General features: G+C 37.4%; 1 protein-coding gene across 1 annotated transcript; it reads right to left on the minus strand.

The window, feature by feature from the left end:
- Nucleotides 1–183: 183 nt before the first annotated feature.
- LOC128381883 (C-type lectin domain family 10 member A-like) lies at nucleotides 184–5789 on the minus strand. The gene is made up of 5 exons (XM_053341904.1): nucleotides 5702–5789; nucleotides 2515–3276; nucleotides 1445–1596; nucleotides 1232–1356; nucleotides 184–352 (listed from the first exon to the last, which is right to left on the minus strand). Exons 1-5 carry the CDS (start codon nucleotides 5787–5789, stop codon nucleotides 184–186), a joined length of 1296 nt encoding a protein of 431 aa, XP_053197879.1.
- Between the last annotated feature and the right edge of the window lie 7319 nt (nucleotides 5790–13108).

Below are 13108 nucleotides of genomic sequence, written 5' to 3' on the forward strand. Positions count from 1 at the left end.
TGGAATATGGAGTATTTTTACATAGCTGTATTGGAAGTTTTACTCAAGTGAAGGGTCTGAATACATCTTCCACCATTTTATATATCTTTAATTTCCAACAGTGTATGTAAAAATAACACCTCAAAATTATTTATTGGCATATTTACAACATGAAATGGGAAATAAAAATGTTCTTGGGACAGTCTAAACATTCTTTTCACAGATCCATCTATAAGGTATCTTACAGGAGCCATCCATCCAGGACTTTAGTGCGTTTTCAGTTGTATCAATGTGTCCGCAGTCTTCTCCCAGTGGGTCATCCAGCTTCCAGTCATCAGGCTCGCTCTCCATTCCTGGTCTGCTCAGCCAGTATCTGGAGAGAGAGTTGGAACAGCTGTGTTATATAATCTCCACGCTGTCTCATAAAACACAATTTGTTCTTTGGTTGAACTGTTTCACATGTGATGCAGAATACTATGTATTTACTTTAATGTTACCTTTCAAACAAAGTTAGTTGGTTATCCCAAAATTATAATATTCATTGTACTGCGAAAAGTTGGTTGAATTAAAATAAAATCATTCTCCAAACTGTGGCACATTAATTAAACCGTTTCTATGGTTTGATCAGTGTTTATGCTCATTTTGTTTGGTTTTACAACAGCGTCACGTAGAAGATTTCAAATCCTCCTAATTGACTGAAAGGTTGAAATCATCACCACACAGATGACTCAACACTGAAAAAGTGAAAATTGTATAAGTATCAAAATAGTGTCTAGTTAATTTTTCCACTACTTAATTTTGAGTTTGTCTTATTAGTTCATGAACATTAGTTTGCTTTCTTTGTTAACTAGAGTTAACTGCTTCTTTTGGCCACTTGGGGGCAGCAGAAACAAGTTGTGAACACAACACTGACAAACACTCATCAGTCACTTTATTACGAACACCTGTGCAATCTAATGCAATCCAATACAACAGCGCTGCCATGAATTCTACTTTTACAATGCTTATATATTTTCAGCTTTTGTTAACATTGTCAGAAAGGTTAGAATTATTCTACTTTATGATTATTATTGAGGTTGTGGGTACCACTCACAAAATGTTAACGTTACCTTATATTTCCTAGCAATAGCAACAAAACCTTGTATTGTGATGCTTGGTTGCCATTAAAACAGTGAGTCAAATCAAATCAACCCCCATAAGTATTTCTTTCAGATGTCAACCATCATCACAGTGTCCTTGTGCTGTGACTTACTGTACATCTGAAGTCACTGTGCTGCCGTCCACCCAGTGCCATTCACCCTCCCTCTCTGCATCTGTCATACCGATCCACAGCCTACTGTCCTGCTCCACAGCCAGGCTTGTATCAAAAATAAACATCTAAAAAGACAAAGAGAGATTATTTCTAATCAGAATTTTGAAATTTTGTGCAGCAGTTGTCATGTGTTCTCTTCTTTTTGTGTCTTACCTGTTCAGGCTCACTGTTAATGATGAGCAAGTCACCGTCGTGTGTCTGGCACCAGGCTTTGCTGGAGCTCCAGGAGAGCAGGTGGGAGGAGAAGTAGTAGCATTTAGTCTGAAAGAGTCTCCAGCTGTCCGGACATTTTTTGCAAATCCGCTCTATGGGAAAAGTAATTAAAAATGAGAAAATATACTTTTTAAAGTTGTCATTTTACTGTAATAATTTCTACTTACGCTTAAATCAAATACAGTTATTAAACTGTATCTTATCCCACACTGACTGTCATATACTTTATTCTCTGTTGCTTGCTCCAGCATTTTATTGAAGCTATATTATATATATACAGTGAGAGCAATATTCAAACCCAAGACATTTTTATGGCTGCATAATGCATTCATCAAATAGAAATATTCCAGATGTTTTGTGCATCAATGAGGCACAAATCCTGTCAATCAAATAACTCTAAAGCATTTTGAACTACACAAGTCTGTATGAAAAGTGCTATATAAATAAAAATTTGATTGATTCTTCCTCATTTCCCTTATCATTTTCAACACACTGCTGCAGGAAATACTCCCTTGAGCACCAAAAGTATATTAATCTTCAGCTAACAATAGTCCCTGGAATGCACTATTTCCTCCTCTTTGAGTAACGTTTGCTAAAAACAATGCTCAGGAAATTACTGAGCCTTTAATGCTATATCTGTAATTTGTTGTTAACAATTTACTGTAGTCAGTAGGACCCAATAAGACTGGGACTGACAGCTATAGACAGGATAGGGAAGTCAGGATGTATTGAAAGACAGACTAACACGTTGATGGGATTAGTTGACCAGAAAATAATACAAAATAATATCAACTTTATCTTCTTTTTTTATTTTTACCTTACCTTTAAAGCACTTTGAACTAGTTTAAAAAAAACATGAAATCTACAAATCAGCAGAATCGCTCTCCATCATTGGCCTCAACATAGATATTTAAACTAATTACATTGCCTTAATCTAGAAATGTAGTTGTGCTTCATACTACAGGTGTGTGTCTGGGGTTTTTACCTCATCAAAGCTGAAAACAACCTACCTTTTGTCTTCTGATTAACCACAGGGCAGTACAGGTCTAAAGTGTGGTACACCTCGTTCAGTGAATGCATATCCGCCATCATCTGGTCCATCTCCGTTCTCCTGTTTGTCTGCCGCTCTGCTGCCTCCTGCCTCTCTGCTGCCAGTGTCACGTTCAGGTTCTGGTTCTCTTCTTGTAGCTCTGTTATGGTCTCCTGCAGCTGCATATTGTGTGTCGTTGCCTTCTCACAGTCGTCGCCAAGAAACGCCCCCATCTTTTCACTCAGATTGTGGATTTCTCTTTGAAACTTGTCGTTGATCTCCAGAAGATCTTGATTATTTTCCTCCACTTGAAACAGCTCCTCCCTAAGAAGAATGCTTGTCTCGGAGAGTCGATGTTTCTCGTCCTGTAGCTGAGTGTTGGAGCTGACCAGATATTTGATGGTTTGAGACATGTTGAGCTTCTTGTCCTCCTCCTCAGATGTGTACTGAACCAGCTGGTCATGCTCTTGCGTGAGTTTTACATTTGTAGACGTTAAATTCACAATTTGCTCCATCAGCTGGTTGTTTTCCAAACTCAAAGCAAGATTCATGGACATGAGCTCAGCTGAAGTCCTGTTGAGGAGTTTGGTCTGTTCATTCAACCAGGCACTGTGCTCTTGTAGGATTTGATTGTCTCCTGTCAGCTCATAGTTTGCTTTAGAAAGAGTGAAGTAGCTGTCACTGATGTTCTGGTAGTCAGAAAGGAGGCTTCTCCATTCTGGTTTGCTGTCTGACTCGTTATCTGAAAGATAAAGATGGACAGTCATTACTTTTGTCAAATTAAAAAAACAACACCATTTCAATTTCAGCACAGATTAGTGGTTATAAACATACATTTTCATGTATGCATAATTGAATTTCCATTTCAAAAACACACATTACACTTAATATTTTCTAACAGTGACATGAGAAGATGGAGGTTGGCTAAGCATAAAACCTGGAGGCAGGGGGAAACATTTGGCCTCTTAATGTAGTGCAACTGGTGACTTGTCATTGGGGGCAGGTGAGACAGAGCCCCACCTGATATCACCTGCTAATATGTATTGTCCTTTGTCTTGTCTATTAAATATTTAATCTTAATAAACTTCATGTTTATTGGTCCTGCTTGATGCTTCAGACTGGGTTTTCCCAATTTGTGTCTGCAGTAGCCTGATAGCAGCCAGCTGAATGCACACCGCTTCCTGACTGAACAAAATAAACGTAGCTGATATATAACCTCCTACCAGCAGGGGGTGCAAACGGACAACACAGTCACAGTGACCACAACTTGTAATGGCCTGCATATGGACTTTACAAATATGTATGTTCAAGTTAGAATATTCAATTTAGGTCACACAAAATTGATGGCAAGTGGGGAGAGAGGGCCCTTAGCCCCAATACTGCGTCATTTCATATTTCACAGTTGATAGTCTAGCTGTCTGATAGATAGCCCATCAACTGTGAAATATGCTGCTGTTTGGTGGAGATGGTAATGTTACTTGGTCGAGGACGGGTTAGATTTGAAACATCTTTCTGAGAAGACTGCAAAACATGAACGCGACTGGAGTCACCTGAACAATGCTGCAGAGAAATGGTGCTTAATTGGAAAGGTAAACAAATGGACGGTGCACTGCAAACAGGTGGAAAACAGGTGCGTTCAACAACACAACTCATATGACGAGTCATGAGAACTTTTCCACCTTAAGGAGGATAAAAACAAACTTTTACTTGCGTTATCATGGGACAACAAAGTCTCAACTTATGGGCCATGCTGGATAATGAAGGCTGCAGGACTTCTCTTCAAGTGAGGCATCAGCTTTGGTGAGTGAAAGCCTGTTTTTAACAATCTGCCTTTGAGCTGCTAAATAGTGCATTGGTCATATAGTTGTGCTGGACCCATTGATAGATAAGTATTCACTCTTTTAGCTCTGTTTTTGCTCTCCACCAACTTTTGAGAGAAATATCTTTAGCTGCTAAATGCTCCACAATGTTCACCAGCTAACTGTGTATGTTTGCAGGTCGTGTACAATGTGGATATAATTTTTAAAGCACAAATAGAGGTTGCAAATCCAAATCAGTTATATTGTTCTTTTCATTTAGTTTTCTGCGTCAAATGAACAATTGTAACAACTTGTAGGAGACTTTCTTATAATAACATGATGTTTTTTGTTGCTTATGGTTGGAAGTTGGGTTTGAATTGCCCACGTTAATGTTTTATTGTATATCTTTATGTAGTTTTGTAAATCTATGTATGGTTTTGTATTTGGGGATTTAATGTTTGGCCCATGTGAGGTTTCCACAGTGGAGCAGCCGGTCACAGGAAAGGAAAAGAGAACAATCTGATTGTTTTTTGTTGAGCACAATGTTTTTCACTTCCTATGTTCTATTGTTAACCATTTACCTCCAACCTTTTGAAAATAAATTGTAATATAATCAACTCCACTTTGAGCTACAGTCAGTACTTACACAAGACAGAGAGTGCTACACAGGTCACAACCAGCAACAGGCAGAGTGATGAGAGACCAACCAATGGACAAAGATGAGGACAGGTCACTTTTTTTCTGGTACCGAGGCAATCTGAAGCTAAAACAAACAGATATTAACATTATTGTTACTAGTTGCAGAATAGGACGCTATTTGATGAAAGGCAAGCTATTTTTCTACACATAAATACAAACTTTCTAGTATCCTTTATTTCATTTAATAGAAAATGTGCTACACAATATAGTTGAGAAGAAGTTACATAAACAAACAGCACCAGTTGAATTTTGCTTTTTTTTTTTTACTAATTCTCTTTTATTTAAAATATAAACTTCTCAAATATATCTGCACATGTCTTTACAAATATGTCTGTGCATGGAAAAACCGCAGTGACATGAGCAGCTGTTTGTGGGCATATATGAACAATCAACATCATCACAAGGAGGATGTAGAGGTAACGTTGAAGACAGTGCTTCAGATCAGGTTCAAGCCCTGACTTTTGACTTGCAGGAGGGCATTTTACGTACTTTCACCTCAAGTTTTGGAGCTTTGACCATTTTGAGTTAGTTAGTTAAAACCTTTTTACCACACTGGCAGACTTTAGGACTTGATTAGGTCAAAATGGCTTGATAAAATTGAGAGTGCTTAGTGTAGCCAGAGAATTATTTTGTATAAGTTAGGATGGATCGGTACATTGTGTTACTCACATAATTCCTGCTCCTGCTTGGTTGACGTCATTAAGACTGTTCCTGGTGTTGGGTTATTGATCCATGGGAACCACTGATGCCCGACCATTTTACCTGCACAGAAACCTTCAGGGTGGGAGATAAACAGGGGAATATTGTGACATTTTGTGACCTCTTTTTTTAAAAACAAAAGCCCTCCTAACGTCAGGTATGAGTTAAATAGAAAACAAAGCATTTTTAACTAGAAAGGAGGATGCATTGTGTCTGACGTATGTTTGGACCACAAATGTGGTTGTGTTGTTTGTCTGAGAGCTTGTGATATATTACAAAACATAAATGCACTACTTATTCTAAATCAAATACATCTTAAAACAGATGTGTCTAGACTTCAAACAGACAGAATACAGAAAAAAACAATTTTTTAAGAGCTTCTTTAAGCTGCAGACAAAATCTTTCTGTGGTTTTCCTGTTATGCATCATCAAAGTTATATCACAATGTGAAAAAAATACTGTTACAAATGAAAATCCTGCATTTAAAATCAATCTTAAGTAAAAGTGCATAAGAATTTTCAGTTAAATTTGCTGAAAGTAAACTAAACATGATAAACACCGATCAATGAATATATAAGCAGCATTTTACTGTTAGTGTTACTGCACAGATATAACCATGAAATGATGACTTACCTCAGTTAAAGCCTCTCAGTCAGTTGTGTGAATGGGAAGCTAAACCGTCTCTTAAGGCTCAGGTTGCTGTTTTGATAGAAGATGCAGCGAGACTGTTGTGAAGAGTCTGGTTGAAAGTCATTTATAGCCATCTCAACCCCCTGCTGTTTTACTTCAAGTAACACAGAGGAGAAACTATAATGACCATTTCTGTTTGATGTTACCTTATCTCTCACCTAACAATAGTCACTAAGGGTAGCACTGTTTGACTTTTAAACATCAAGCTGGATTTTCTTACTTTCATGGCTTGTTGGTTGACACACATTTAACCCTCACATACTGTTCCTGTTTGATTTATTACATTTGAGAGCACTAAAACACCCTGAACACTGTTTTTTAGCTTTAAATGTGCTTTGATTTAAAATGTAACCATCCTAAAGTGATCCAGAATAAATAAATAATTTAACTTTTTCTGTATTTTTATGCAGTTGATACATATTTTTTTATGTAAAGTGTTTCCCATGTTAAATTTGACCCATATTTATTCAAAAACCTTTCAAAAATGATGATGCATCTGTTCTCCTGTTTTATGTAACATAGGGCCATAATATATTGTGATTGTGAATATGTTTTTCCTTCATAAACAAATAATCTAAAAGCTAAAGAATACATTATCTGCATTCTGAAAGCTTAATGAAGGAATAATCACCTATTTATTAATGAGATATGTATGGGTAGAAGGAGAAAAAGTCAGTGTTAGTGTTCACCTTAACAGCAATAATTCTCTTTTCCTTCTTTAACCAGCAGGTGGCGACATGAGCCCCTGCACAATGCAGCTTGCTGCTTGGTTAAAGTGGCCGAAAGTACATGGACAGAGGTTTCATCATACAGTAACCTTTGTGAACTGTTGGTCTGGGGTCTAGAAGACACAAAATTGCTGAACTTCACACTATATTGTGGTCCTGTGTTTCATATAGCAAGGGAAATAACAGCTGTCATGATTTCAATGAGTGTTACTGAATGTGAGGAATGCAGCAACACCTTTGAATGCAGATTTATTTAAATTTATGAGTAAATATGTGTCCAATTTAATCTGAAAAACTTGCTATATAGTGTAGAAATGTGTATCAGCTGCAGAGAAATAAAGAAAGATATACTATTTTTGTTTCTTCTGAGTTACTTTGGGAAAAGTTAGAAGATTTCCAGCTAAAAGAAAGTTGCTTAGAGAGTTTTTACTGGTCTCAAATGAAAATAAGGCTCAAATTTGACCTGATCAGTAGACTATATAAGGGTTAAATGTGCATTGTGAATGAACTTCATTTAATTGTGTGACTTAACATTTTGTGATGTACTAAAAGTGCTCCTATCAGCAGGTTCTCTAGTGACAAAAGTCCCGATAAGAGAGACAATGCTCTTTCTCTGCAGGGAGAATCATCGCCGGGAAGCTAAACAAACACGCTGCCACTGATATGTGTGAAAGGAAACGCTGGCCATCAGGGTTTTTTAACAGGCATAATCTCCTCTGCAGCAGTCTGAACTAGTTTTTTCCTGGATCTCCAGCACCAAAAGAGACATTAGAGGGTCTAAATCAACATTTCTATTCAAAACCTTTAGATAAAATATGAACAATACTTTTTTAATAGTTTAATAAACAGCTTCAGAAATGTGTGTGTCAGTGATACCAGTAAAAGTGTTGTTTTTTTTTTACTTTAACCCTCAAATATTTGAATTGGGCTGATACTTAAAGTGGTAATTAGGGGTACTTTTATTAATGTTCAGTTTATAGCCTATATAAACCAAACTTGAACTACTGAATTAAATCACAATTGTTACCTTTTTAAATCGTAGATACACAAATAAACTGTTTATCCTCCGTGTGTTTAAAAATACAGCAAATACGCTGTGTGTGTGATAGACTTTTTAACTTTACCTTGTATGCCAGGTAATCTGGTAATTATTGGTTTATGCTGCAGTTAATCTACTACTAAAGAAAGCAACATTCATCGTAAGATAAGATAAGCATTTAATGATCTGTAGGTGTGTGTGTGTGTGTGTGTGGGGGGGCATTCAGCACAAATACAAAGAAGTAAGTACAGATAAATTGAGAAAAAGTAACATAAGTTAAATAAAATGACGATAATACAAAATAAGGATAGAAATATAAATACAAATGATGCACATATGAGTTAATAGAGGTGTCTTTTGAGTGGAAGTTTCTGTTGAGGCTCAGTAATACATATTAAACTCTTTACAGTATGAAGTTTCATGGTGGCACACACACAGGATGTGAAAAAAGTCAGTTTTGGTTGATGAGAAACTAGAGGGCTGGTGAAGTGCTGGGTGGTAAAGGTGCGAAGAAGGAAGTTGACCTGTGAGCTTATTCCATTGCATACAGAGGGCAAGCTGAGCTAGTGTTGGTTTCTTATCTTCAGCATTCTCATGAAACAGCAGGAAGGACTGGGCATCACAGGGCCTTTGTGACGGCAGATTAGTCTGTTTCTTCTTTACTTGTGAGGATCTTATCGCCAACCTTAACCATCACAACTAAAAGGTCAACCCCAACTTACATCAACTTTGAAGGATCAGGCTGGCAATTCTGTGTATTTTTCTTATCATCAGATCTTGTGCAGACTTAAAACAACAATGATCGAGTGTTTTGTGCAGGGATTTGTGAGATTTGTTCTGATTTTAGCCCTGTCTGTAACTTCAACGGTGCAATATATGAAGAACTAGCACCAGCATCATAGACCAAAACAAACAAGTAAACGTCATTTACTCAATAGTTTGAAAAAGCCAAGGAAACGCAGATCAAACTGTCAAACTAGGCAGTGTTGCTCACATATGGATCAAGATTCTGTTACTGCGTTGGCTTTTTATCATCGTAAATGTTTTCGGATTTTATTCAGGTCACCGTTACTCCACTGTATCTTTACATCGGAAGTAGTTGTTTTACTGACACCTAGTGGAGCTTTATTGCAACTTAAAAGTTCTGACTTTCAGTAATCAAAGGCGTTCACATCCTCAAAGGCATCTTCGTTCCAGTGAAATTAAATCTTAATCTTACAGCAACATATTTTATAACTATGGTGTGCTTTTAACTTTAATGGCAACAGTTTGTGTTTGTCCCTTTCCTGTTTAAATATGACAAATCCTCTGGGCATAAAGTCAGCCCCGTCGAGAAATGGTTTTCCCGGTTCCATGTGGAAGAACTTGACTTGGCTAATGGTTGTTGGACATTTGTTCTTTTGGTTTCCTGTGTTGCACTTCTGTTGTCCAGTCTTTTTGGTCACACAGTTTTTTGCTGCACTTCATTTTATTTGGGCTGTATCTTTAAAAGACCACTTGGAAAAACTGTTGCTTTGTATATTGACTCTGGTTGGAACAAAGTGAACTATAATACAGATTGTGTTATTCAGGGTTTTTTTGGGGTTTTTTTGCTGCATTTTAGTTGTCTTGTGTTTAGTTTGTGCATAGTTATTTTGGGTTTTGTTTCCCTTTCTGTGTTTCTGTGCTCCACACCTGACCTGTCTCACCCTCATTAGCCCTGCCTTGCTCTGTTTTTGTGGTTTCCCCACACCTGACCTGCATCTCACCTTGTTAGCCCTGCTCTGCTCCCAGTGTTTCAACCAATCAGCTCCTCGCCTGTTCCTATTCTTGTCACCTATCCCACATACCCTCATTAGTGTGGTTTGGTATTTTTAATTCTGGCTTTCAGTTCTGTTCTGCTTAGTCTGGCCTGCCTGCACTTCTGTGTCCTGTTCATGAGCGCTTTAATAAATGTATTGTTCATTCCCTGCATTTGGGTCCATCTGCTTCATACTTCATGACACCTGACCTAAACCAGCTGCAGATTAATGGCCACGGTTTTGGAATCAAATGTTCAACTGTCACATATTAAGCCAAAGTCATGGCGTCACGTCCTGTTTAACATCTGTTCCACTTGGGTTTGTAACTCAGTGTTCAATGACATCTCTCATTCGGCACTTCTTTCTTTCGGCCTACAGCAATGGATCGTTAATTCGATCGTTAATTAATCGTTAACTATGGTGTTGTGTTTTAGTGATGCAGTATTTTTGAATTCATTACCTTTATCACCATGTTTATACCTGGCACAAACATGCATCTTGGGTGATCTGAACACAACTGTACTGCTGAGACACATTACTGTTCACACCTCGCTCTGTTAGTGTTATGCGTCTCGAGCTGACCACTTGTGTCAAGATTTTGTTGCCGACTACATCACTTCCATTCGCTTTTACACTGCACGTCACATTCACATATTCACACACACACATTCATACACGGTTGGTGCAGCCATTGTGAAAAAATTGGGGTTAAGTAAGGAGGAGCTGGAAATCGAACTGATGCCGGGGACATATCGGGACGAATTAGCAAGAGATATGTGGTCAGATGCATCCCAGAAGTGGTTTGAATAATTAGATCATAGTGCATCTTGGAGGTCATTTACACTTGTATTTACTGAGATGCATGTTGATGCCAATTGTAATCATGGTCTATGACTCTCTGACTGGCTTCTGCTCCATAGCAACTACTTGGCAACACTGCTCAAAATCAATGTGAAGTACGGAGCCAAAACTACAAAAATGTCATAATTTCTGAGTTTACTGTATTTTAAACATGTATAAAAACAACTTTTTACATTTTTTTAATTGAGATTTAAGTGAATTACATTTACAGTAGGTTGATAATTTTAGTACTTATTGATATAACTTACATACACTTTTTGTACATTTCTAAATATAGTCATTTCTGGTGGATATTCTCAGAGTGAGTTTAGGTTTATGATGTGTTCGGCTGTAGCAGCTACAGGTCAGCGTTGAACCTTACTATTCCACACCACCCGATAAACCAGGATGGGGATGAGGCTGACGGGGATGAGCGTGAGGGCGACCACCAGTCCGTGAGGTGCGTCCGCGAAAGGCGTCTCCTCTTCAGTACAGTTGTAGAAGTAGTGTGAGTGGATTTCCAGGAAGAATTCTTGAATGCGGGGGTGTGGGTAGTAGCAGCCCAACATAGAAGAGATTTCCTCTAAGCATTCTGTCATAACGTTGTACGGTCTGCAAAAAGATGGATTAAAGTTATTGTGGTATTATGAACAAACTGAGGCAATTTAACAGCTTATAGGGAACAGTTGTTTGCGAGTTGATTGACAAAAAAACATTTTAATAACCAAATTATCATTTTATTAAAGGCTGAATTAACCTCCTAGGGGGCAAATCTTTGTTCCTAGGCCCTAGTTGACTCCATAATTATATACATATTTCAGTATTTTCTGACATTTTATACACAGAATGATCAACTTCCTGAAAGTCTGGGGGATGCTGGCAGCTGCCCACTTTATCCATTTGGTCATTCAGCCTTGATTGTATTCATTTATTTAAAAAAAACTTGCTTATTCCAGCCCCTAAAATATGTTTACTGTTTGTATTTGTATTATATCATTGTAAATTGAATACACCTGTGTTTTGAGCATGTGATCAACTGCTTAATCGATTAATTATGAACATAACTGTCAGAATAAATCATTCAAAGTTATAGTTCATACTGTATGTTTTAGAAATTTTAATTTACAGTGTTCTGGGTTTCATGTAATATTTTGCCATCTTTTGACATGACATTTATTATGGTCAAAAACCAGTAAAGCAAGGTAAAGTAATATCATTCGTGATATTTTACATGAAACTGGGTATGATTTTGTTAGAAGGGATTGTTTTTGTGAAACAGGATACCTCACTTTTGAAACAAAGCTCTTCAGTTGGACCATGAGTTGGTGCATGTAACTAAAACTGAGAGTGTTGTGGTTAAACTACTTCCTGTGTGAACCTTAACAGATCAGAGATGATTGAGAATGTGGAAGGGTGGGTCGAAGGAAGCGACCATCAGTCACATTTAAACCTAAAGTTATTCAGCACAGATTCAGGATGCAGCTTTCCACTGCGCTCAGTGTTCATGGTGGATGTTTCGCAGTGCTGCTTACAATTGTGTTGAGTTTTTAACATATCATAGATTTCACATAAAATACTATTGACATTTGTATTTTAGAGGATTAAGCCATAGATATAGTCACTGTAACTTTACCCACTGGTTTGTGGACTGCCATTTTTGAAGCCTCATGTTTAGCAATTTGATGGTCACCATCTTGGATATTGAAACCAGAAGTGACCATATTTGGACAAATGGGTGAAGCTGACAGTGGCACTCGCTGCTAGTTTGGTTAAAACAGTGCATTCATAAAAATATATATATTTATATTCATAAAAAAGTTATAAATGCTTATGCTAATTTTTGCTAGTACCAGAAATATTGAATTGATTGATATTGATGGTCTTTTAGCACAACATGGAATTACTTTTTTATATGATCAAAATGTTATGATTAATTTTCAAGAACTTAAAACACTCGGTGAAATAACAGCAGCTATGCCAGTACTCCTTTAATCTGGTGTCATGCTACATAATCAACACTGTCATTGTGGTAGCGACAGATTAATCACAACATAGCTTTGTCCTTAAGCATATTCTGCTTTTAAGGAACTAATGCATGCATGGACTCCCTCACTATTCAAAATGCCTACTGATGTCATTCTGATGAAAACATATTTAATACTTGGCCTTTCTCCATTGGCTGCCAGTAGACATAATGTGCAATTTTAGTTATTACCTATTAAGCCTAAAACAGTTAATGTATAAGCAGAATTTATGGCAGAGCTGTCGTATTGGAGTGCATTAGATTGCACAGGTGCTC

The sequence above is a fragment of the Scomber japonicus genome, chromosome 20 (assembly GCF_027409825.1).
Source record: "Scomber japonicus isolate fScoJap1 chromosome 20, fScoJap1.pri, whole genome shotgun sequence".
NCBI lineage: Eukaryota > Metazoa > Chordata > Actinopteri > Scombriformes > Scombridae > Scomber > Scomber japonicus.

Coding starts and splice junctions, on each gene's coding strand:
- LOC128381883 (XM_053341904.1), bottom strand. CDS start 5,789: ATGGTCGGGCATCAGTGGTTCCCATGGATCAATAACCCAACACCAGGA. Junction 1,357..1,444: donor TTAACAGTGAGCCTGAACAG/GTAAGACACAAA, acceptor TTGTCTTTTTAG/ATGTTTATTTTTGATACAAG. Junction 353..1,231: donor ACAGTGACTTCAGATGTACA/GTAAGTCACAGC, acceptor CTCTCTCTCCAG/ATACTGGCTGAGCAGACCAG.